At 45.7% G+C, this 25,374-nt stretch overlaps 1 protein-coding gene across 1 annotated transcript in view; it reads right to left on the bottom strand.

Moving 5' to 3' along the window:
* Nucleotides 1–19,721, bottom strand: part of man1a2 (mannosidase, alpha, class 1A, member 2) — a 68,083-nt gene extending 48,362 nt beyond the window's left edge. The window contains exons 1-3 of the mRNA XM_029136793.3: nucleotides 19,391–19,721; nucleotides 17,600–18,111; nucleotides 3,973–4,234 (exon numbers count right to left, since the gene is read on the bottom strand). Coding sequence (XP_028992626.1) covers nucleotides 3,973–4,234; nucleotides 17,600–17,913 — 576 coding nt within the window. The 5' untranslated portion in view covers nucleotides 17,914–18,111; nucleotides 19,391–19,721. The remainder of the gene's footprint in view (nucleotides 1–3,972; nucleotides 4,235–17,599; nucleotides 18,112–19,390) is intronic.
* Nucleotides 19,722–25,374: the final 5,653 nt, after the last annotated feature.

The following is a 25,374-nucleotide window of genomic DNA, read 5'->3' as shown; positions in this document are numbered from 1 at the left end:
TTCTTCCATGTCTGGGCTGGGGTTCTAAAAGGTCTCACTAAAGAGTTAAATGTTTGTGGATGTAAATAGCGAACGATGGCATTCATTAAAAACAAACTGGTTCTTGTTTCGAAGATGGAGTGTTTCTGCCTTATCACAGCTTTTTACCACCGATCAGGGGTTGGCAAATTATAAAAGACATCAAGTTCAACAAGGACTTTACCGACACAAATTTAAATGTTTTGAATGAATGACCTGACCCTGACGATGAAGAGGCTGTTAAAGCTCCTGCATCACTTAAGTGTGTGCTGGAGTAGCGTGATCAACAAGGAGCTTTCTTCATGCTAATGTTGAAAACCTGAAAGAGCCTTCCTCACAGTGGACAAATAAACATCCCAACAGTAATCCAAGTGAGCCATTTAATTGTGAAAGTAAGGCTGTAGCTTTATTGTACATATTTGCAGGCAGGCAGTAGTTTCTGGTGTCAGCTGCCACAATAGGCACAAAAGCAGGACCTTGACATGAGCTGTACGAACACATTCCTGTTACTTTAGAATGGGAGTGTAAAAGAGAAACACCAGGCAAAGATGCTATGAAAGGAGCTAAAGAAGGAAGCAGCGTTTTTTCTACAACAAAGTAATTTGGGGGAGAAGGTTCATAAAAGATAGCTAATGCCTACGGCACGGAGCTAAATCTACCTGGAAAACAAAACAATACTGTATCATAACAGCACCAATGTGCTACTACTATACAGAATAGATCACATATTCAAGTCCGCTTTCTTAAGGTTATTGACGCTTTGAGGAATATGTTCAGCAGCTGAGAGCACTGTTGGCATATAAAGGCATAAGGCAATGCATAGATATACATAATGGCTTCTGCAGACGCAATGGACAGTCAAAGGTCAACCCCTACCACACGATGAGAGCCCGGCTTACAACAGACCATTATGCACTACACAAGCAAGCAGAGAAAGCCATCTGTAATAACAGGAATAGTATAAACAACACAAAGCAAGCGGTAGACATGAGATACTGTATTTAATCTGCTTTTGTCTTATTTTCTGAAAAGATAATGAGGCTTCATGGGCTTTTAAGATCCTGCCAAACGATAATGATCAGGGGGAAAGTTAGGTTTAAAAGACATCAAAAGAACGTTGCAAAGAGGAAGAAAAAGCAAGAAGAGAGGCAAAGTGACAGAAAGTGCAAGAGAGTGACGAAGCTGAGCTGTGCCCTACCCTGAAGGCAACTGTGCTACAAACACACTTGCACACAATCAACATACAAGACCATCTGCCAAGCACTGTCAGGGCTTTGAGGAAAGTGAGTAAGTGAGAGGATGAAGGAGCAGAAGAGAGTCGAGCACAAAAGGACAACCAAAGCCGCCTTCGCATGGGAAACCTTCACCGCGCCTTAATGGGCCTATGCATCGCTATGGAAGCGCTGTTTAGATCACGCTTTAAAAAGGCTGCTTGAGCCATCGATTGATCTGGACCGCAACGGGACATATCCAGCCACTAATCAGTAACCGTTTGCTCTTCACTCAACAGCCACGGGGACTGGAAAGTCTAGCTGGTCATGTTCAGACACTGTACTGGTCCTCAGAGGCAAAGTTGGCTCAAGCATTTTATTTTTTAGGTCTAAAGACATGTAAGACGGTATTCTGCTTATTTTGACTGTAAGCATCACTGATGCTCCAAACTCATCTGTTTTAAGATTACAGTACAGAGTACAGATTTTATAACAGATTTTTGGTATAAGTTGTATACGTGACTAACACACTGGAAAGTGTAGGTCAGAAATAAAAGAATGCTTATTGGAAAGTAATGAGACCCTGGGGAAAACTTAAATTTCCAATATTCAATCAAACATTCTTTGATATTCTGCATTACTGTCTACGCTAACTGGTGTTTTTCCAACAGTACTGATGAACAACCGTACTGAAGTGAACAGTGCCTTTGTAACATGGCTCATTAACTGCAACTGCCATCTTGTTTCAACAGCTGTGGGCCAATGATAACTCATGGTGTGACAGGTGAATAGCAAAGGAACAGTTAATAGTCAAATTCATTCCAGTCCTTTTCTTTTACTGCCCTGAGGCTCTCTATCTGCAGACAAGGATTTAATGGCCACTAATGTCTGGGTCGTGTAATTAGCTGAATACTAAAAGAGCTTTGGGATAATTCAAGTGGAGCAAGAGGAGAATTTCAGTTTTCTGTACAGTAAATGATATGTGTATTTGAAAGACAAAAACAAACTTTGGTGCATTTAACTGATTCACAGAACCTCAGATCCAGCTTTGACTGATTTGTCTAATTGTTAGTGATAGTAATAGATGCATGAATCAATAGTAATAGATTAAGTTCAGAAGCCAGAGTAATTTAGCAACAACCATTTGTTATTCTGTGTGTTGTTTTGTCATATTCAAATTCGAATTGATGTTGGTGAAAAGCAAAAAAAACACACAGTGTCCACCACAGATAACACAGTCTTCAACTATCTGGACACAGAATGCACGTGATACCTGAGTGTATGGTCTGAGCCCTACTAGTCCATGCCTGGCCCAACTAGGTCCAACCCATTATCTCACATTCCTAATGTGCTGTGCGGTAACTAGATGTGTGCCAGCTTAATGGAAAACCAACAACTGCATGAGAAATCCAACTCATGTGTTAAGAACACTAAAGAACAGTATATAGAAAGTATTCATTCAGTCATTCATTCATTCATTCATTTAGCTGCTATACAAAACCACTCTAACAACTGGAAAATGGAAATGTAATTAGAATTGATTATCTAAACCCCCTCCACTAATTAAACCCAGAAGCAAACGGTGCCATCAATGATCCTTGATTCCAGTAATGTCAACCGTCCATCTGTACACAGACATCACCTGGGCTGTTCGCCCAAGCCCAAGATTAATTTGTCATGATCTACCAAGCCTATAGGTTACTTGTTTAAGTGTGAAACAGCAGGTCAGATAAACTGGTCCAAATGTTGGCAGTGTTGTAAGTGTGGGCACTTCTGCCAATACGACTCAGAGGCAGGCTTCAATAAAACGCTGCTATATGTAGCCAGAGACAATCTATATGAGGCCAGAGGTTTAACTAGCTCAGACCTAGCACTGTGCTTTCGGTTCCATGCATTAGACTTTAAGTGAGACCGAATGTGTAATAACAAGAAAAACAATACTGATGGGCGATGATACTTCTTCCTGGACCCAACATCAACATACCATCCAAAATGTCACAAGTCCCACTGTGGTACATAGTTCTATGGCCGTGTGCAATTACGATTTCTTCATGGAATCACAAAGCAGACAGAAAAGGGAGGGTGTGTGCTGTGCTGCAGCCCATACAGCTGCTGCTTTCTTACTCTTCTGGGAGTGTATGGCATTCTCTCTGAATGGTAATTATGAGGGGAACAAAAAGGACATTTAGAGACAAAGGCGGGTATGGAGTGAATGAGCCAGCTCCAAGTGCCGTTTTAAGAGTGACGATATGAGGTAATTATGCAGGAGAACTTGCGGGGGGGGGGGGGGGGGGTCGAAGGGATGAAGAAGCGGCGCACAATAAGGGAGGTAGGCTGTGGTTGGCTTCAGCTCCATAGTGAGCCAGACCAGATAGGACCATCTGCATTCTGTACAGGCACTGTCCGTCTGGATAGCTGTTGCTTTCAATAAAAGCCGGGGCCAAGAGAGAAAGCAGGCAAAAGAGATACAGTACATGCAGATGTACATTATAGTTGAGCACAAATTCGTCCTTGCACACTCATGGTGGGGATTCAAATTTTACCAAACATCAGTACCTTCTGTCCCCAAAGACACAATCACCGCGTCGACAACACAACACATTTACGGATACATTTACTAAAGTATTTTGATGAAAGTCTCAAGTAATTTTACTCGAGGCTTAATTTAATTTGAGTTAATTGACTTATTTGACTCCTAATTATTTAAAACCCATAACCGACATTACTGATCAGATCATCTTACCTCCCTGATCTTGTCCCGTTTCTCTTTGACGTCTGGCTCCGGTGGCTCTCCATCACTGACGCCCACCACCCTGGGCATGGGAACAGGTGGCAAAGGTTTAGGTCCCGGGTCCTTCTTTTTCAGATCCTCCATCACTTTGTTCTTCTCTGTTTGAATCTCGGCCTGCAGCTCTTCACGGGACTTTCTTAGCTTCTCCTTTGCCTCCTGCAGTGCTCGTTCATGGTCTGCCCGAATCTTGTCCCGCAGGCTCTCCTCCTCCTCCCTGTAGAAGACATGAAAATGGCAGCTAGTGAGATTTTTGTTCATATTTAACCTTTTTTCTATTCCTCGTACCTTCCTTAAAGTAGCTGCCAGCTCCCAGAGGGTATTTTAAACAAGACTATATACTGTAGGCGAAACAGTTCAATCACAGCTTTAGTCCTGACTCACGCAGCCAGGCATCATCTACGTCAGCTTCAAACCCAAACCTGAGCATGCACATGTTTACTGAGAAGCAAAGATCAATTCTGTAGAAATCACAAAAGGATTTATGCCTAGTTAAATACATTTCATAATCAATATCCTACAAAAACAAGTAATAAAGGCTCATTTTGTATCAAGTCTCCGTGTGTCTACAGTACACTTAGTGAATATTACTGTGAAGCAGCACCTCTGCAATTTTTCTAAAGTTTAACATATTTTCCACCCTTGTTAACACTAAAGTATAAATCCGTTTCAGTACTGTTGGAAAAATCAAACCCTCAGCCAACTCTCAACAGGTGCATGAGCACCAGGAAATGAGACAGGAGCTGAGAAACAGTGACAAGGCTGAAACAGAACCATCACCTATGGTTTTCACACAGAGAGTCAATCCACACACTGCTGACACTATTTGGTCCCACAAGGATGTGAGTCAAAAACACAGCAGGGTGTTTCTCATGTAAGAGTGCTGTTAAGGTTAATGAATGACCGGATGTAGGGCTAAAGGGTTCGGGGACAAAAACCTTATGGGTGATAAAACCTTGGGTTTCAGCTGGAACGTGTATTTAACATAATCATCAAGATTTTAGTCTGTGTCATGCATATTCATTATATTTAGGAGATTTGTGCACAACTAAGACTGCATTACCTTTAGAAATAGCTCCATATAAAGCTCCAACAATGTCAGTTTTGTTTAGGCTTCAAATCAAATTGACAGACATCTGCACCTTCATGTGTCACATTTCTTAATGTCTTGCTCCAGGAATAAACTAAATTATCAAACATCAAGATAATGTAAACTGACTAGAAAAGAAGCGAAGGACAGAAAAATAGGAAAATCTTCCTTGACAGCGTAGTCAGGAACCTGATGTTTTCATCAGCTCCTTTTGTATTGTTTAGGCTGTCAGATTTAAAATTACCTTTACTGTGAAATTTCGTAGATCAAGGATGCCTTTGAGTGACAGTTTGAACCACGGCACACCTCACATTTCATAGTGTTCAAATGTGTCAGATGAAATAAAAACTGAAATTGAAAATAACTATGTCTGAGCACTACGTGAGCATGTTTATTAACGACCCTCCATGTGATGAACGCAGGAAATGTGGGAGGATCTGATGAACTGCTGTGATCTGTGTGGACTCAGCTGCAAGCCTCCACAGAAAAACAACAACGCTGAGAAAATGAGAAAACAATACAAAGAGTGTGTGCACTTATTTCTGTAGCAGTACAGATCTATGGCTACACAACTAAAAGGAATGATAATCACAACCTTTAGCCTTGAACAGTGTGGATTATTAGCATTACGGCAGGTATCCTCACAGCGCTGTGGGATAAACAGATAAAACATCTGAGTGTTGTTTATTACATTACACGTGATGCTTAGTCATTCTGCTCTCAGCATGCGTGGATTTGGATTTTTATCCAGCCTGTCTTTCTGCACGGTGGCAACTGAAGGTCAGCACCTATAGATTTCTTTCTGCTCAGGTGTTTCACACGAGCATGTGCACATCTGAACACTGTTAGAATAAAATTATAGATGGACTCACAAAATGTAGAAGGGGAGAAAGAAAACAAGTGGGAGTTTGATCAATGGACCTTAATGCAGACAACTTCCTCCCCTTCACTGAGACTGTAATGTGCAGAGATGACATTACTTGTTCTTGGTACAAGCAGGAAGTCTGATGTTTGAGCATCTAAAATTTTATTATTACTAATTTTCTATATGCTGTAAAACATTTCAGAAAATATGGAATTCTCTGTGCTTCATGTAAAGGATGCATGTCGTCGTATGAAACGACGAGAACTGTGACGACGACGTGTGAGACAAGCGAAGAGACGGGTGTTTTACACTTATTATCCCTCACAGCACAGCACATTCATTTCATCTGTTTACCCTGATGCCGACTGTGGGGGCCAACAAAGACCAAAATAAACCGTTTTTGAGTTACGCAACTGCGTCCTGGAAACAACTCATAAATATTCATATTGGCACTGTTTGTGACTTTAATTGACAGGAAACAACACTGAAATGGCAATTACTGTGTATGTGCTTGTGCTTGTGTAAACATGTTTCAAATGTACAGTATTGACTTTGAGGGCTTTTAAGATGCAAGTGTAACGTGTGTGTGTGTGTGTGTGTGTGTGTGTGCGTGCGTGCACGCACAAATTGATGCACACAAATTGCAAATTGCGTGCATCTCTGTGCCTCTGAATGACCATGCTCCCAGCAACTTGCACGACATGCATTTATATGTGATATTTAGGTGGTGATGTTAGATGACTGCCTCACGTCTGCTTAGGTCTACACGTTTGTGTGTCTGTGTGTGTTTGTGTGTCAGATGCAAGGGAGTGTGACCAAAGCAAATAAGAAGGGCATAGCTAATGGGAACTGATTATGCTGTGTGTGTGTGTGTGTGTGTGTGTGTGTGTGTGTGTGTGTGTGTGTGTGTGTGTGTGTGTGTGTGTGTGTGTGTGTGTGTACACATAGAAACACATGAACAGCATAAATGTGCAGGTTTCCAAACACCACAAATTAGAATGACAGTAGAAAGTCGGAGCGACTCCAACACATATCCAAGCCTGCTTCACCCCTCCCTCATGCCCCCCGTTCCCACTCCTCTGCTTTTCATCTCACGTCATTCTGTTCTGTTCCTCTGTGGCCATTATCAGAGCCACTCTAGCATAGCTTGCAATTCCCTTCCAAGCTCATATAATGTCACAGGAACAATTAAAACAACGGTGTCAGTCTACGACAAGTCGACCACATCTACTGAACACCCACGCTGTTGTGACCAAGCTCCGCCTGCATCATTACTTTATCACCCACCCCTCTGATTAGCTACGTCAGGCCACCAATAATCACCTCCTCATTTATTCAAGCTTCCTTCCTGTCATTGGAATTTCATCTTGTGCTGCACAGCTAGAACAGCTCCTTTCCATGGCAACTGGAGAGAAACAGCAGTTGTCCAACTGCCTGGTGGGGTCTAAGAGAAGGTTTTGTTGAAGCAGTGGAAATACAAGGCTTTGGGCAGAGCAGGCTAGAGTACCATGTAACCATGGCAACAAACCAGTGCAAGCGCACACGCACGCACATGTCGAGGTCATTGACAGCCAAGTCAAGTCTTAATTACTTAATTTACTCATTTATGCAAGTGAATAAGACTGCTGGGCTATTAGTGACTGCACATTAACTCAATGCAGCTGTGAAGGGAAAGACAAAAACGCAGACTGACTTTAAGACTAGAGCCAAGCTAGCAGTTGAAGTGGTCGACTCCGGCAGAGAGCAAATCCGTTTCTACAGTGGGAAGACAGCTCATGCAAAGACAAGAATTATTTTAAATGCATGTTAATGTCCATGAACGATTGTGACCCCCTAAAACTGCAACATCTGCAAACAGTGATTCAACATCTACAGGCAAAATCCCTCTATTGATCAAAAACGCTCTGAGCTGCAGCACCATCATTTCCTGGTCTCATGCTTATGTTAATTATGCTTTTACACTGAGCAGGCAGAAATCAAGTCTTTCCACCAAGAGACTCCAGTAAGACCCACTACTGCCAGTACAGTTCAACCCCTGTTAACCGCTTTCATACCACATTACCACCGTCAGCGCTGGAGCCTGCAACTGTAGTTCCACACACACACAGCAGCTACGTTCAAGAGCGTGAGGCCGACGACCCAAATGCAGCTTCTTGGCACTGAATGTGAGAGCAGCATGAGAGCATGACGGGCGACAGCAAAGAAAGCTTAGTGTTTACATCACAAAGGTTTCAACAAAATCAGCCTTCACTGCTCCTCTATTAGAGTTTGATTGACATATACATAATTCCTTCCAAAGGAGTTTGTTCTCTTTTCTATATATAAAAAAAATAAAAGAAATATGAAAAAAACAAGAGCCTTTTTAAAATCTAGATATGATTCAATTTCTACCTACTCGAACTTTAAAGAGCAGCTCTGCAGAAGACATACATGACACAAGCACATTCAGATTCAGAAGCCTTGTCCAGAAACACCTGCCATTCATTGTCAATAGAGGCAGCTTTGTAGCGGAGTACCTCCTGCAGAGCATGACGGATTCAGAGGCAGCACCTCAGGAGAAAGTTGAGGAGGGGCTCAACATTATGCAGACACATTGACACAGCTCACATACATCCAACTAGAACTCATTAGGATTCCAGCAAAACCTTCACCAATGAGTCAGAGAACGGCTGGTCGTTGTGTTCCCAGATCCTCAGATACTACAATGCGTGTTTAGCACATTATGTAAACAAATTAAAACACAAACAGCTTGTTCAAACAATTTGCCGGGTTGGTGGTGGATCTGGCACGTAACAAAAGCTGAGTCGGAGCAGAGCATGTAAATTAAGGTGTTCAACATAACACGCCGCAGAACTAAAAGAGCCGAGCTGCTGCCAAATACTGGTGTATGTGTGAGTATCATGTACATTATGGGTTCACAGGATTGGTGATGGAGATGAACCAACACATTAATTTTGTACAACTTTTCTACAGCTTCAGCCTCTTTTCACAAAGAATTTACCCAGTTGCATTTTCCAACACAAATTCTACTCCTGGTTATTTTCTGACAATATCCAACATGTCCTGAAAAAGAAACTAATTAAATTCTGCCAGTGCCTGCAGCGCTAACAAGGCGCTCAACAAACCTGAACCGGGACCAAACCGTAACCAAAACATCCATGTCAGCGCGACAGCCCTCGCCACCAGCTCGCCTTCAGACATCCCACCACTTTCAGCCGTCACAGGATTCTCCGGCATATTAAAAGCACTTGCTTTTGCAAGTGGCAGTGACTCCCAAATTCAGTCCTCAAGCCCCTTTAGAACTGCTCCTGCCCTACTCACTTCATTGGCCTTTTCCACTGACTGATTGACTGGAACTGCAGCTTTGTTTTCAGAATTTAGGATGTATTTATTCATATTTCATGCATGCGTCACAGCTCTCTTCCCTCTCCTGTGGAGTATGTCTATAGACCACCTCTCCTGCACAAGCTCAGTGTTTCATTTTAAGCATCTCTAGGCAAAAGAGCTCTCATGGGGTTGGTCTCCCTAAGTACTAACCAGTCTGGACAAGCTGTCTGCCGCAGACCCATAGACACCAAAGTGGAGACGAGTGAAGTGGTTCGAGTGACCTACAGCTCCTGGGGTTCCCTCCAACAGGAACTATCAAACAGCTTTCATGTTGTACTTTTTAGATGACCCACTTTTTATGACAAGCTCTTCCAAGCTTCACTTGGTTGGCGAGGAGTAATATCCTCTCATTGTTACTACAACCCTCCTGCTACAAGAGGAGGTGATGCTACGCTGTTAGACAAAACCTTAAATGTTCCGTATGGGTTTCTTTATTCTAGTCTGAATTTGCTAATCATTACATTCTTTTCATATATTCTGCAGCTCATCGAGCAGCTATTCTGATGTCCAACACAGGAGTGCATTGCCTGCAGGTAGCACCAGAATTTAGCACATCAAAAATCAGCTGGTGCTCAACTTTCCATGTTCTGAAGTGTGAAAGAGTCTAATTGACATGTTCAGCTAACAAACCTAACATTACATTTATGACAATATTTAGGTTAATTTCATACAATTTGTCACAAAATGCCACAGTGCTGCACGAATAGCAAGCAATTCAAACAGGTGTCTCCTTTTATGTCTGCATTTGGAATCATCTTGTCGCCACTGCTGCACTCTGGGGAGACGGAGAATGGGAGGCAGCTAGTGAGGCACACTCCCAGCGGGCGCCGCTGCTCCGTTTCACACGCTTTCTCTTCAACACACACGGGGCTAACAAAAAAGACGATCCTTGCTTGCTCGCTCTAATTTGTAATGTCGCAAATAATAACTAGTCTGCAGCATATCAGTAGTTTCAGCACGGCTCCTCCCATTCTGTCCTCCTTATGTTCTATTCAGCCATCAATCATCCACAAAACGCTGCCTCCTTTAATTCTTTATTAGGGGTTATACTTTAGGCTCATCAACCTCAAGAGCAGCAGTTATCATTAAAGATTGTCCCATCATTGTTCTAGGTCAGATAACCAATCAACAACGGTTTGGTTCATCAACTGCTTTATACAATTTTCACAGAAGACAGTGTGTCAAAGTAACCAAGTTTAAGCAATGACAGCCAGTGAAGCTTCCTTTAAGTACAAATGGTCAGAATTCATCTTCAAAAGCAGTTTTAAAAAGACCATTGATTCATTACTCTCTCTTTACGCCTTGTGAAATCTGCAATTATCTTCAGAATTCGGCATGAATTCGCTTTTGGCTGGAGCTCTGTTCCTCTTCGTGTGATCACAGAGCAGCTTCAAAGAGCAAATTACATGGGCGATGCGAAGCTGACGTCACACCGTGTTGAATTTTTACTTGTGTTACGACGTTAGCGCTGACTGATCAAACTGACTGCATATGACTCAATAAAATGATCAAAGCACTATTATGCTTCTTGGTTTAATAAAGCAGTGACTCTTTATCACTTCAACTATGACCTGCAGTTTGAAGATGAATTAACAGCTCTTGCACACAGCCACAGCCAATGGAGCTCGGCTATTTACAATATCCAACAATAGGAAGTGATTCATCAGGGTCTATAATCAAGTCTTGGGCTTCCACGTTGTCTGGACCTATTATGTACAGATAAATTGCACTAATGACATTACTTGCGAATGCCTTTTAATTTTTTCCCCCTAGAATCCTCATTAGACTAAAGCCAATTCCAAAAACTCCTTAGGCTACAAAACATATGAAGGTAAGCCCTTAAAGCAACCATCACAGGTGAACCTCACATTCACTAGATTACCACACGACAGCTGCACCTGTCACAACACAGGAGTCACCACTGCAGCACCGTCTCCCCAGGGTAATCCTCTTTGGAATGAGATGTCGAGTCTTTATGTGCCATGTTAAATTACATTTCCTAATTAATAAAACAAAGGTGATAAATCTCTGTACAGGGAAAGTCTGCATGCAGGTGCACAAGATGATAAGTTCTGCAGCACCAATATAACACGGACACTACTGGTGTTCAAAGATTACCCTTCTGTAATATAGTATATGCTCCAAAAAGGGATGTTCATGTTAACTTATATTAATACATTTAATGTCAGTGAATTCAAATATGGATGTGATCTCTGACTGAAGCCACCCCAAACATCATAACTCCAAATGACAGCTTCTACTCCAGCAGAGTCTCACCACATAAATACTGGGGCTGCTGTTTGCTCAGCAACCACAACAGCTGATAGTTGTGGAATTAAAAAGCTGCTGCATATTTAAAAAGTTGCTGGCTGTCCAGAAGTAATTACTATAAACAAAACTTTTGCTGTCCACGGAAATAATTATACCTTCAGAACAATCACTGTAGATTCATGGTTCTTAAAAGACCCTATGTTATAGAATCAAATCCAGAGGCTAAACGTTTTTGTTTAACGAAATGAAATGTGACATCATCTCTGTTGAGTCCTCCACTATCCACTCACACCAGTGGGCACAATGAACTGGGGCAGACGGCCACCTGTCCTGAGCGTCGTTCCTTAACTTGCCAAGTAAATCCTTAAGGTGACTGGGGGACGGACACACACGGACACACACACACACACACGGACACACACACACGGACACGGACACACGGACACGGACACACGGACACGGACACACGGACACAGCTGCAGCTGCGTTCCACATAGAGCACAACATCGGGATCACATGAAAAAAGATAGGACACCAAACAAGAGAAAGAAACAGGAAATGAGACACGCAGAGCAGATCTGATAGAAAAGCACCAGTGTTAATGAGGAGATTACGCTTGATTGAAGTCCACTCCTCATTCTGCAGGCTGCACGCTCTAATACCAACTGCACTAGATGGAATCTCCCAACAACAGGCAAATTAATTAGCATAAGTCTTAGTTAAATTACTATGAACATGGATCCAAGAGATGATTTCATATTTGATACAGTAACCTGCTTGTAGTGACATCTATTCATGACAGAAAAGCCTGGTTGAGCCTAATGAATAAAATATAGAGAGACACTGGATGTTTTAAAGAGGCTTCAAAAAGTAGAAATAGTCTTTAGAGACAGAAGAACCCGAGGACAGTCACTGAATTTACACATCTGATTTAGGTTAATTAACATCGCTCTGAGTCTAACTTAATCAGAGAGCAATTTGTGGGCAGTGGGCACTGCTGGCAATGTTAGACTCTTTCTAAAAAGGTATTGGAAGTCAACATGCTGGCCGCAAATCAGAAACTACTGCAGTAAACACTACCTAATGCAGCTAAAGCCAGTCATGGCCAGTCCTTGCTGTAGCTGGAAGCCAGGGTGGAACCAGCCTCTAAGTCAAGCAGACATCAGTTGGAGGTTCCAATCCTTCAAAACTCTGTTTGGTAAAATTAAAAAAAAAACATTGCATCATATTGGCTACTGTAGCATTTAGGTGCCGTTTACTGTATCACGGCAAAGGTCAACATATTTCAAAGTAACAGTGTTCATACTTTTGACGCTGGAGCAACTGTTGCTTTTGATTTTCTTTGGATGCTGAACTTCTGACGATGTCAAATGCACCACTGTGGTTGGACTTGTTGTAATCCAAGAGATAGGACAAAATTACAGTGACAGTAAAGGCCAATTTTAGCTTCAAAGGCATCCAACATGAAGTCTGATGCATTGGGCCCAGAGTCTATCAGCTAAAAAGTGTTGATGGATGTGTGAAAAGCCCCTTTTATGTAGGTGAGGTGCACAGAATCCTTCATTTGCTCTGAATTACAGAAGCTGACATTAAACCCACCGTACCCCTGTTCAAACCACATGAATGGTTTCATGAGGCCTTTGCTATGACTGCACTACTTTGCTATTCTTTCCAGATTGAGACAGTTTGACAGCGCGTGTGATGAGGTGAGCTGCATGTACAAGATGGTGCTCCTTCATTAACACTGAGCTATATACACACAAAGAGACACACAGGAGACAAAAACATTCCCACCATCACCAAATTATTTTGCAGGCGACAGCTGAATTAAGCGAGAAGACACAGAAATGATATCTAAGATCACACTAAATATGATAAATGAGTGCACTCTGGTGCTGGCTCAAACCTTAAATATAATCCAGGGGGCTGTGATGCTGATTTATGGACGTATCAGAGGGCAAAAGCAGCACTAACAATAACTGGCAAGGCAATAAGTGGTGAAACCAGGTTACTCTCAGTCCCAGCGCTAAACGTCATTATGGGACAGATGCTGTGAGCAAACGCAGGGCTGGTACTTTTCACTCTACTCTGTTTGATGCTTCTCATCAGCCTAAGCAATAGCATACTGTAGTGTGCATGTCTAAAGCATGTTTCCACAACAGAGAATTGAGGTATAAATACTGGTAATGAGGGTGTGGGTTGGACAGAAGCTTATGTTAAGCCTACTGCATCACTTTTTTTGCAGAAGTGTACCATAATCCTGGCTCCACTTGAAACAATGGTGCAGGGGAGTAATGTCCAGCTGCCCACAACAGTAAAAGTGCAATCTGCTTTTATTTTGAAAAAAAGAATCTATTAACATCTTTCTCAGTATTAAATGTCCACTCAAACTCAAAGGCCGTTTTTCAAATTGGTCATCTAATAGCATAAATTCCAGGCTTGCACAAAGTCTTCCTTGCCAGCATCTATCTGGGCTCTTTGGGACGATATCAGCCTCCTCATGTGCCGTCTACACTCCATATAAGAGGATTTCCCTGCCCTCCCTGCTACATAACAAGCATCACGCTGGTACAGCCAAGTGGACTACAGCGACGGCAACACTTTTTGGGCGCAGTAATTGAAGGCTTTGCAGATTGCACTCTCTAGAGTCTTACAGTGTCTCATTAGATAACAGACAGCACATTATGACAAAGAACAGAAAGGTGCAAAGGGATAACGATCGCATCCTAAATAAGCGATTCATATTCATGCACAAGATCACCCAGACACTGTTAGATCTCTGTGGAAAATGATCTCATATTTACTGAAACATGGGGCAAAGTATTCAGATTCCTACTGCAGTTCAGCTGCTGCATTTCTAGAGGCTGTTTTCCTTCTGTCTGTCATTAAAATGATGCAGAACCCCAGCACTAGTGCTTCATCGCTGTAATCCCTGCATGGGAAATTGTTCTGTAAAGTACAACTGAATGCCTCTACGCGTTCTGCTGTTTGAGAGTTTGTTCGTCCAGATTACCCAAAACTAACTGACAAGCAGTCCATAGAAAAACAAGCTGCCAAATACTGGTGAATTGTGGTAACAGATGGCAAAGCTGTAGATCATACTGGGCACATTAGCAAAAACTCAGCATGTAATAATTATGCAATAATTTAGTCACAAAAAATATGGTCAGTACTGCAACCAACCATCATTTTTCCATCATGACTTAATAACACAGTCTATTCAAAGTAATCACCATTTCTCACAACCCAACATGATGTGCTCATTTTCCCTGTGCCAGATCTCAGTGGCATCACCTGACACAAGCTCCGCTTTGAACAATTCTTCATGCAGTTTGCCTCCCTTTACTCGCGCCTATATGACGTCAACGCAGGGATTTCTTCTGCTTTCCTTATAGCCACTACATCCTCCTGGGGCCAGTGCCGCTAAAATGTCACTGCCTCCGTCAACTCGTCCACTTTCCTGCCTCTCAGATGAAGAGTACCGCTCCAGGCTACTCCCATATTGTTTGAGTCAGGCGGAAACAAAACCACGACAGAATCATTACTGGCCTCGCCGTATGCTGAGGTTAACAGCACCCCAGATACAGACATCCAAAGGGGTTTCCTTTCAACTCACCTTGTAAGACGACGACATGATCCCGGCTTTCCATCCTCATAACACCTACGGGCAGCAAATTGTCACTGTGCATGCATTTATCACACAACGTGGGACGCAAACAACTTTCCTGAATGTTTAATGAATCAAATCTCTACTGTCTATTAGACTACTTACACATGCCATTATATGAAAACTTATAAAACCTCAGTTACAGACTTTTCAATACAAATAGCAGAAACATAAAGTAATAGTTTAAGTGTAAAGTACAGTAAAACTGGTGATAATCAATATAGAAACAACGTGCCTCATGACTCCTCCATTGAATATACTGAATAACAGAGAGCAAAGCTCTTAAATGACATTGTTCTGCATTTCCCACGTACACCTTCATTTATCCAGCGATGCAGACATTTTTAGCTTGGTTTAATTAATTAAGCTTTCAGGTTTGATGCCAAGATGCCTAATGCCATCCTAAGTGTAGCAGAATGAATTAACTTATAGAATATCATGTCCCTTCTCCTTTAACACCTGCACAGTTGACGGACAAAGGGATCTCAGATACAAGGGATGACGATGTGCAGATAGCGTTGTCTGTGGTCAACATGAACACAAGCCTGCCTCACTTTCACGAGCATCACTTTGTGATGAGGGTGTTCAACACTGTGTTCTCTAAAGCACACGATTATGATTTTCAGAAAGGCTGAGGCAGCTATACCAAGACGCAAATTAAACCTCTTTTCCCTGTGCTGCTACATACAGAGAAAGACAGGAAAACACACTGGATGCTCAAAGTCGAAAACAGTAAAATCCCCCTCTTCTTTGACCAATTACTGCGGTTTTCCAAAAAACTCTTCACAAGGAATTAAACTAATATGCTCATAAATGTATTTTATGAATTAGTTCCATATTTATTGTTGTCAGTTTAGAGGGTGACATGCCTAATAGCCGTGTCATTATTTCCACTGAGTTGAGCTTTGACTGTAATCTGCGAAGCTGACTGTAAAACTGAGAAGTGGCTATAAAAAGGAGGTTAAATTCAGCTCATTTAGGATGATTCCGTTTATCACAGAGGAACAAAAGCCTAAAGCTCCTCCTGCCAAACACTGAAGAGCATCGCTATCAAAACTTACAGCTTTAAGCAAATACATATAATTAGCCAGGAACATACAATGAACTCTAAAAGAAAACGTTGCCAGGGGGTCCAGAGAGTTTTGCTCCATATGTTCCTAAATTCCATCACAAAATTCTTCTCACACCTGCTTCATAACTGATGAAATATGATGAAAAGCTTGTGAAATCAAAAAAATCATGACACACTTAAGCCCAACACTACTGTGCTTTCTGAGTCACTGGACAACAATAATTATGTTATTTCAAGCAGGCAGCACCCGAGCTTTAGAAGGCTTTCAGGACAGAAAAATGAAAAGGCACTACAGGGGATCGGGAGGTAACACTTAATGGTCCCCACTGTGAAACCATTGCTGAAATTGCTTTTACCATCTTGCCCAGCACTCAGTAAAACTAATGACCTCTTTCACCAGCATGGAGAACATCTTTCCAATAAAATTATCCTTTCCACCTACTGGTTGGCATTTAGTCTAATCCAGCCAGACTTTTGTCACCTTAAAATAATACACAATTCATACATGTGTAAACTAATTACAGGCTGCACTGCGTGAACACCACAAACAGATGTACAAACAATTCAAAACATACTGACATGTTGTCATCCAACAAATTTTCATTTAGGAAAATGGGATTGGTTAGGAATAATATTTATACTGTATGTAGGGCAATAAGAGCAAGAAAGTTGCCCTAGAGTGGATTCAATTAGCACAAAACACTTAGAGTTTGTTTTATATTTAAGGAGGAACAGAACCAGGCCGAGCAGGACGGCTGGCGACCAGCCAAAGCGGATGGACAAACCAAATGTCAAATGTGAAAGCTGCAGCCAAAATGTTCCAATATTTGGCTCAAGATTTACATTCATTTCCAAGCCTGTTTAAGCAGTTACTAAAGCTCTTCAAACAGCCTGTGTGTCCTAGCTCATCAAGTTCAACGGCATTCTCCCAAGGGACAGTAACACAACACTAGGGCCAAAGTGAAAACACTTCTCTTGTACAACAACTTAAACATCCAAAAGATGCAAAGTGTGAAAGGGTTCACAAGGCACCTAGCGGTGTGGGGAAGCAAGAGGGTTACTCACTATGCAAACCCTGCCACACCCCTGTGTTTCTGCTGAAGAAGTGATAAGATTCACGACAAATGCGTAAACGAAAACAGAACCAGGAACTGCCGTGTAGGAAGGAAATACATCACTCATTTTTAAATCAGCAAAACCAAAACCACGTTGTTCCTTTTTGGTCCTTACCTGTGTCTGTGCTCGTCGTGTGCTCCCTGTCCGTGTATGATCACCTGTCCTGAAGCATGCTTTCCCTCTTTGGGTGAGTCAATGTGGGGGATGAGCACATCCTCCAAGCCCAGGTCAAAACGCTTGTGCTTGGAATTGTCCGGGAGGAAGAAAAAGGCCCCGAAGCATAAGGTTATGAAGGCACTGAGAATGAGAAGGAGGATGAACTTCTCAGAAAGCCTCAACGTAGCCCTGTGGTGTGGGAAAGAGGAGGCGCCAGGTGACAGGGTGGGTATCCTGCGCCCAGACAGCGGCAGGAGAGCCGGTGTAGTCATGTCGTCACTGATGAACTGGACTTCGCTTGAGGGGGAGAGCGGGTAGGTTCACAAGTGCCACAGGTGTTGTTGTAGCAGCATGCACCGGCCGGCCGACTCTACTATCTCATCCCTGCAGCGGCGTGTCCCAAAAGCAAAAGGGGCTGAGGCTCCTCAGTGAAGGAGTGACTGATGAGCAGGAAAATGTTCATGATAATTCTGAAATAAGGAAAATTTACAGTTAGCGTCAGAAACAAAGTCACATACACTTTACAGACTTGGCTCCATTTTAGAGAAATCTAATCTTTGAATCCCCTGTTTTTCCACGAGTGTAATTCCTCCACCGTGGCAGCGTGTGCCTTTGTAACCCCTGGTATCATCCTGCCAAGCTCTCTGACAGGCTTTTATTGAACCTAACAGCACTGAATTACGACCAGACACATGGAGACAACTCCAGAAACCACTATGTCATATATCAAGTGACAGTTGAAATATTAGGGTAATAAACAATCCTCTCATCATACTATGGTGAATTTAACAACATGTCATCTTAAAAATAAATACCTGAGAATCTCTCTCGGCCTCTGTTTCTCTCACGCACGCAACGTTTAATCCTCTGACAATGAGGGAAATTATAAACATATTTTCTAGGGGCTTAACGTATTATGAGAGGCTGTACAACATCTATGAGACTGTCTTTGTCAGGAATAACTTCGCAGAGTAAAGCTAAACCGGAATTTTGTTTCATCGATGCATTACATTCCAGTAGTTTTAGGTCAGACAGGCGCGATATGGTGATGAAAGCGCACAGAAGAATGAGCCTACATTCTGCTGCCATTCGTTTCCATCGCAGTCGACCGGAATGACAATTGACAGTTGTGTAGCCTCCAAGAGACGCGGTCTAAATACACTACGAGTACTGTAACACTATGAGCTCAAGTCCTAAAACAGATACTCAGACGACTCGACTTCACATGATTGACTCCTATGTCACAGCTTGTTTGCAGAGACGTCGTACAAATGTTTAATTCTGCTAATGTGAGGGATGAATGTGACGCTAAAACCAGGCGAGCAGCCCTTTAACCAGCTATCGTCACCTACGCTGCCATGCGGAGAATCACGCCAGCGGAGAAAACCCTGTCCTATTCGCGTCTTCAGACGCTGTCGCTGAACACAAGTTAATTCTGTGTCCGTGCCAGCCTGTGCGGGGTGATTAGCCGATGCCAACTGCTAGTTAGCTAACCAGCGGCTAACTTATCTAGCTAGTGTTGGCTATCAGTAAAACAAAAGCGCGGCAAAATAAATACTATTACAGGCTTCCCTCTGGCGGAATGTGAATGGGACATCCCGACAGAGGCTCCGGGCGGCTGAAATTGTCGCTGTGCCCAACGAGGAGTGAGCGTAGCCCGCTGAGGATGCTAGCCTAGCCTAGCCGAGTCGGACGCTAGCGCCAGCTAGCCTAGCTGGGTTACTAGCTGGATGGGTGCTGCATCACCACCTTTCTCATTTGCTCGCTGAAAACCTTCGCCAGTCAGGATTCCCGGTCCGCCTTAGGGGAGTAGTCCCGGTGGCATGTGCCCTCATGTCCACTGGTGTTACGCCGTCGTGACCTGCTCCGGGTGAAGCGCTCGCCGTTGGTTTTCACAGCGACGTCGCGTCACGGCTCCGCGGACGCTGGTAGGATGCTGATGACCGGGCTGCAGCGACGGACTGAGCCGCTGCTCGGCGATCCAGCGTCAGCTACTCAGCCCGGCGATTAGGGGCCGTCTGACAATGACATCTGGCTCCGAGCCCGTGGAGCGTAGATTATAACATAACGCGGAGCATGATGCGAAGAGGACCCCCTCCCTTCAATGCTTTGGGGCGTAAATAAACCGCTCGCAGGGTTGGAGTCTGTCAGAGCCGTGCACTTAATAGTAAAGACAACGTGTACATTTTGTCCTTCCTCACAAATGTCCCTAAGCATCTATTGATTTTAGAATCTTCAAACATTGCTCTGGAAATGGCCTGTGTAGTTATATTTGCGTTATTCTTATTCATAATGTTACATTCACTGTTTAATCAATGCACGGAAGCTTTATGTTTACAGGAAACATTTTATAATTTCCTCCAGTCCTGAACCAGTGTCTCTCAGTTTTATCAGATAATGAAGCAATAATTAGAAGAGCCCGTTTTTTTATTTTAGGCTTTACTCACAAATCTCCCGAATACAGCCTTCTGTGTCTGGCCTTATTAAAATAGACAAGTCCTTCTATACAAACAGGAATAAATTGAATTAGTCAGTTTTTTTCAAGAAAATCCACTTTGCTTCTATTTGGTGGTCAAAGTCAATTCTTAAGTGGGTATATGTGAATTTTTGATAGTCTACTGGTTCATATCAACAACCTTTAAAGCAAAGTGAATGGAGCAAAGTGTTAGTTTGCTTCATTCTGAACAGTTTCGCCCTCACCTGCCCAACAACACTCTCAGCCAACAGCTTGCTCCACTTTCTCCACACGTGAAGGGTGTAATTTGTTAGAAACCTCAGGGCTGACACTTCTCCTGCCGCTGAATAGCTCCTGCGGCGCGACTTGGGCGAAGGCCACAAACACGGCTGAACACGACCTCTAAGAGGCAGCGCACAAAGACGAAGGTGACGCCGACCGTGTCGAGTTCTAAAGCACCACACTTCAGCGTTCCGCTCTGGTGGGAGAACAGAGGAACCACAACTGGAAAAACATCTGACCCACAATGTCAGCAGAGGTGGATATTAAATAGAGACGAGTGAATGAAAACAGGACTGGAGCATCTGAGAACAGCTGTTACAGCAGCTGAAGAATGTTGTGTGAGCAGTGGGACGGTTCCGTAAAAATCGTTTATTAGCTTAGAACCAGACGGCACCACGGTTCTGGGGACAACGCTGTTGCTCACAGTGCTGCTGTGCATCAGTACAAGTCAGTGGTTGGAGCGCTTTGGGGTTTTTGTCACATAAATCAATAACAGGTGTAGTTTAGAGCCTGGACCTATATTTGTCTCATGGATCCTTGCATGTTTGTCAACTCTACAGTGGCTTACTCCATCATCTGGATCTGCAAGGACTATTTCTTATGCTCTGGTCTGTCACTGTGACGTCTCCATATTGAAGCAGAGCTTAGCAGGCAGTCAGTCTGCAGGTTGACGCCGTCAGCCCACAGCCGACGCACGCTTGGCTCTGACAGCTAATCCATCCACGCACGGCGTCCAAACCGCCTCCATCAGCTGGTCCTTGAGCCGCCGCCGACTGCGGCCTCGCTCACGGCCGCCGCCGCCGCACGGCCGCCGGGCGTCTGATTTACAGGACACCCCTCGGTGAGTGAATTAGTGGCAGCGCTGTGGCGTGCGGTTGGTAATCACTGAGCCGTGCTCTGCGCCCAGGGCTGGTTGGCTTCAACGCCAGGGCCGCTACACAGGCCAAGGATACACACAAAGTACCTCAAAGAGCAGAGCAGACAGGAAAACGCTGACAGTTCCCGAATCACAGCCAAATGAGACTGCAAAGGAGGAGGGAGAGTGGAGGAGAGAGAGAGAGAGAGAGTCCTTTGCTGTGATGGATCTTTGACTATCATTGTCAAGGGGATGGATTGTTGGACTCGTACATATTTCACATCCACAAAGAACAAGAAGACAAAACTCTCATTCACTATATTTCGTCGAACAGATGAGCAAAACAGAACAAAGGGAGCCCAGAATCTTTAAAGACGGCCCTGGAGGGACATTAGCTGCTGTCTTCCAGCTGGGAAACAAAAAGCTGTGTGGCTTCCATCTCTTTGATTTACAGAGCAAGATGCTGCATCGTGACAGTTTTAACCCTGTGAATAATCAGAGCACCTGAGGGAAGCGGCCTGTCAGCGCGCGGTCAAGGTCAAGCGCAGCCCGGCGGTCGGCGCCAGCGTCCGAGCTGTCAATCCCACGCTCCGGTGGCGCTGACTGCGATAGCGCGGCCTTGACATTCCAGTTAATGGTGCAGCGCTGCGCCCTCCACACCTCCAGCAGGTCGCGGCTCCCTGCGGAGACTGTGGCGTGACGCGTAGATGAACCCGGTCCACATCCAGGGAGCTCTGACGCAGCCACGGACTCTGGGTCTGGGCCGGTCCTGCTGCATTTCAGCAGCTGCTGAGAGCGAGTCACTTCATGTGGAATTAGCATAAAGGCACGATGTCTTCTTGGAGCACACTGGCATGCTGCTGTTGTCCTGTGTTGGGATCCTGCATGTAATCCATCTGCAGGCGCATCCTCGCTGATTTAATGTAGCTGTGATCATTTTAAAAGGTCCTGGTATTGCTCCATCAGCAGCGTGTCTGAAAACATCCACGGCAGCAGCTCCAAGCAAATCAGCTTCACTCCTGTTTCCACTGGGAGCAGGTCGGGCTCCATTTAGAGCCCAGTAAGTATATTACTGTCATGACTGAGGCCTAACCCCCATGTGTATAATCAGGTTCCACCCTGTTCCACCTGAAGGACCTGCAGTCTCTTAGTCTCTACTCATCACAGCGATGCATGGACACGCGCAGACAGGGGATGGTATCAGACATGAACACGAGTACGTGGTGTGTGTGTAATGATGAGTTTATCATCAACCATAAACAACTGAGCACAGATTCCTCAACACGCTGCTCTAATCCTTAAAGTTCCCAGATCGAATTCCAGGTGACCTCCATTGTGAAGCGAACACCAGCGTGTGTCCTGTCAGCAATGATGGAAGTCACCTCTCGTCTGCAGCGCTGAGATAAAGTGTCGGAGAGAGAAGGATGTCACGTTCTGTCACAACACTGGCCGTGAGGCGCCGCGACAATGGGGTCCAGTGGGTTCCATGCTGTACAGTGGGTTCCCTGCTGTACAGTGGGTTCCCTGTGGTCCAGTGGGTTCCCTACGGTACAGTGGGTTCCCTGCGGTACAGTGGGTTCCCTGCGGTCCAGTGGGTTCCATGCAGTACAGTGGGTTCCCTGCTGTACCCCTGCGGTCCAGTGGGTTCCATGCGGTCCAGTAGGTTCCCTGCGGTCCAGTGGGTTCCCTGCGGTCCAGTGGGTTCCCTGCTGTACAGTGGATTCCCTACGGTACAGTGGGTTCCATGCAGTCCAGTGGGTTCCCTGCGGTACAGTGGGTTCCCTACGGTACAGTGGGTTCCATGCAGTCCAGTGGGTTCCCTGCGGTACAGTGGGTTCCCTGCTGTAACCCTGCGGTACAGTGGGTTCCCTGCTGTAACCCTGCGGTACAGTGGGTTCCCTGCGGTCCAGTGGGTTCCATGCGGTCCAGTGGGTTCCATGCGGTCCAGTAGGTTCCATGCGGTCCAGTGGGTTCCCTGCGGTCCAGTAGGTTCCATGCGCTCCAGTGGGTTCCCTCAGGTCCAGTGGGTTTCCTGCTGTACAGTGGGTTCCATGCACTCCAGTGGGTTCCCTCAGGTCCAGTGGGTTTCCTGCTGTCCAGTGGGTTCCATGCGGTACAGTGGGTTCCCTGCGGTCCATTGGGTTCCATGCGGTACAGTGGGTTCCCTGCGGTCCAGTGGGTTCCCTGCTGTACAGTGGGTTCCCTGCAGTACAGTGGGTTCCATGCAGTCCAGTGGGTTCCCTACGGTCCAGTGGGTTCCATGCGGTCCAGTAGGTTCCCTGCGGTCCAGTGGGTTCCATGCGGTCCAGTGGGTTCCCTGCGGTCCAGTGGGTTCCCTGCAGTACAGTGGGTTCCATGCGGTCCAGTGGGTTCCATGCAGTCCAGTGGGTTCCATGCAGTCCAGTGGGTTCCCTACGGTCCAGTGGGTTCCATGCGGTCCAGTAGGTTCCCTGCGGTCCAGTGGGTTCCCTGCGGTCCAGTGGGTTCCCTGCTGTACAGTGGATTCCCTACGGTACAGTGGGTTCCATGCAGTCCAGTGGGTTCCCTGCGGTACAGTGGGTTCCCTGCTGTAACCCTGCGGTACAGTGGGTTCCCTGCTGTAACCCTGCGGTACAGTGGGTTCCCTGCGGTCCAGAGGGTTCCCTGCGGTCCAGTGGGTTCCATGCGGTACAGTGGGTTCCCTGCGGTCCAGAGGGTTCCCTGCGGTCCAGTGGGTTCCCTGCGGTCCAGTGGGTTCCCTGCTGTACAGTGGGTTCCCTGCGGTCCAGAGGGTTCCCTGCGGTCCAGAGGGTTCCCTGCGGTCCAGTGGGTTCCATGCGGTCCAGAGGGTTCCCTGCGGTCCAGAGGGTTCCCTGCGGTCCAGAGGGTTCCATGCGGTCCAGAGGGTTCCCTGCTGTACAGTGGGTTCCCTGCGGTCCAGTGGGTTCCATGCGGTCCAGTGGGTTCCCTGCGGTCCAGTGGGTTCCCTGCGGTCCAGTGGGTTCCCTGCTGTACAGTGGATTCCCTACGGTACAGTGGGTTCCATGCAGTCCAGTGGGTTCCCTGCGGTCCAGAGGGTTCCCTGCGGTCCAGTGGGTTCCATGCAGTACAGTGGGTTCCCTGCTGTACCCCTGCGGTCCAGTGGGTTCCATGCGGTCCAGTAGGTTCCCTGCGGTCCAGTGGGTTCCCTGCGGTCCAGTGGGTTCCCTGCTGTACAGTGGATTCCCTACGGTACAGTGGGTTCCATGCAGTCCAGTGGGTTCCCTGCGGTACAGTGGGTTCCCTACGGTACAGTGGGTTCCATGCAGTCCAGTGGGTTCCCTGCGGTACAGTGGGTTCCCTGCTGTAACCCTGCGGTACAGTGGGTTCCCTGCTGTAACCCTGCGGTACAGTGGGTTCCCTGCGGTCCAGTGGGTTCCATGCGGTCCAGTGGGTTCCATGCGGTCCAGTAGGTTCCATGCGGTCCAGTGGGTTCCCTGCGGTCCAGTAGGTTCCATGCGCTCCAGTGGGTTCCCTCAGGTCCAGTGGGTTTCCTGCTGTACAGTGGGTTCCATGCACTCCAGTGGGTTCCCTCAGGTCCAGTGGGTTTCCTGCTGTCCAGTGGGTTCCATGCGGTACAGTGGGTTCCCTGCGGTCCATTGGGTTCCATGCGGTACAGTGGGTTCCCTGCGGTCCAGTGGGTTCCCTGCTGTACAGTGGGTTCCCTGCAGTACAGTGGGTTCCATGCAGTCCAGTGGGTTCCCTACGGTCCAGTGGGTTCCATGCGGTCCAGTAGGTTCCCTGCGGTCCAGTGGGTTCCATGCGGTCCAGTGGGTTCCCTGCGGTCCAGTGGGTTCCCTGCAGTACAGTGGGTTCCATGCGGTCCAGTGGGTTCCATGCAGTCCAGTGGGTTCCATGCAGTCCAGTGGGTTCCCTACGGTCCAGTGGGTTCCATGCGGTCCAGTAGGTTCCCTGCGGTCCAGTGGGTTCCCTGCGGTCCAGTGGGTTCCCTGCTGTACAGTGGGTTCCCTACGGTACAGTGGGTTCCATGCAGTCCAGTGGGTTCCCTGCGGTACAGTGGGTTCCCTGCTGTAACCCTGCGGTACAGTGGGTTCCCTGCTGTAACCCTGCGGTACAGTGGGTTCCCTGCGGTCCAGAGGGTTCCCTGCGGTCCAGTGGGTT

Source organism: Betta splendens, chromosome 21 (assembly GCF_900634795.4).
Source record: "Betta splendens chromosome 21, fBetSpl5.4, whole genome shotgun sequence".
Taxonomy (NCBI): Eukaryota; Metazoa; Chordata; class Actinopteri; order Anabantiformes; family Osphronemidae; genus Betta; species Betta splendens.
Note: the sequence above shows the minus strand (reverse complement) of the source record. Positions and strands in the feature narration are given on the sequence as shown.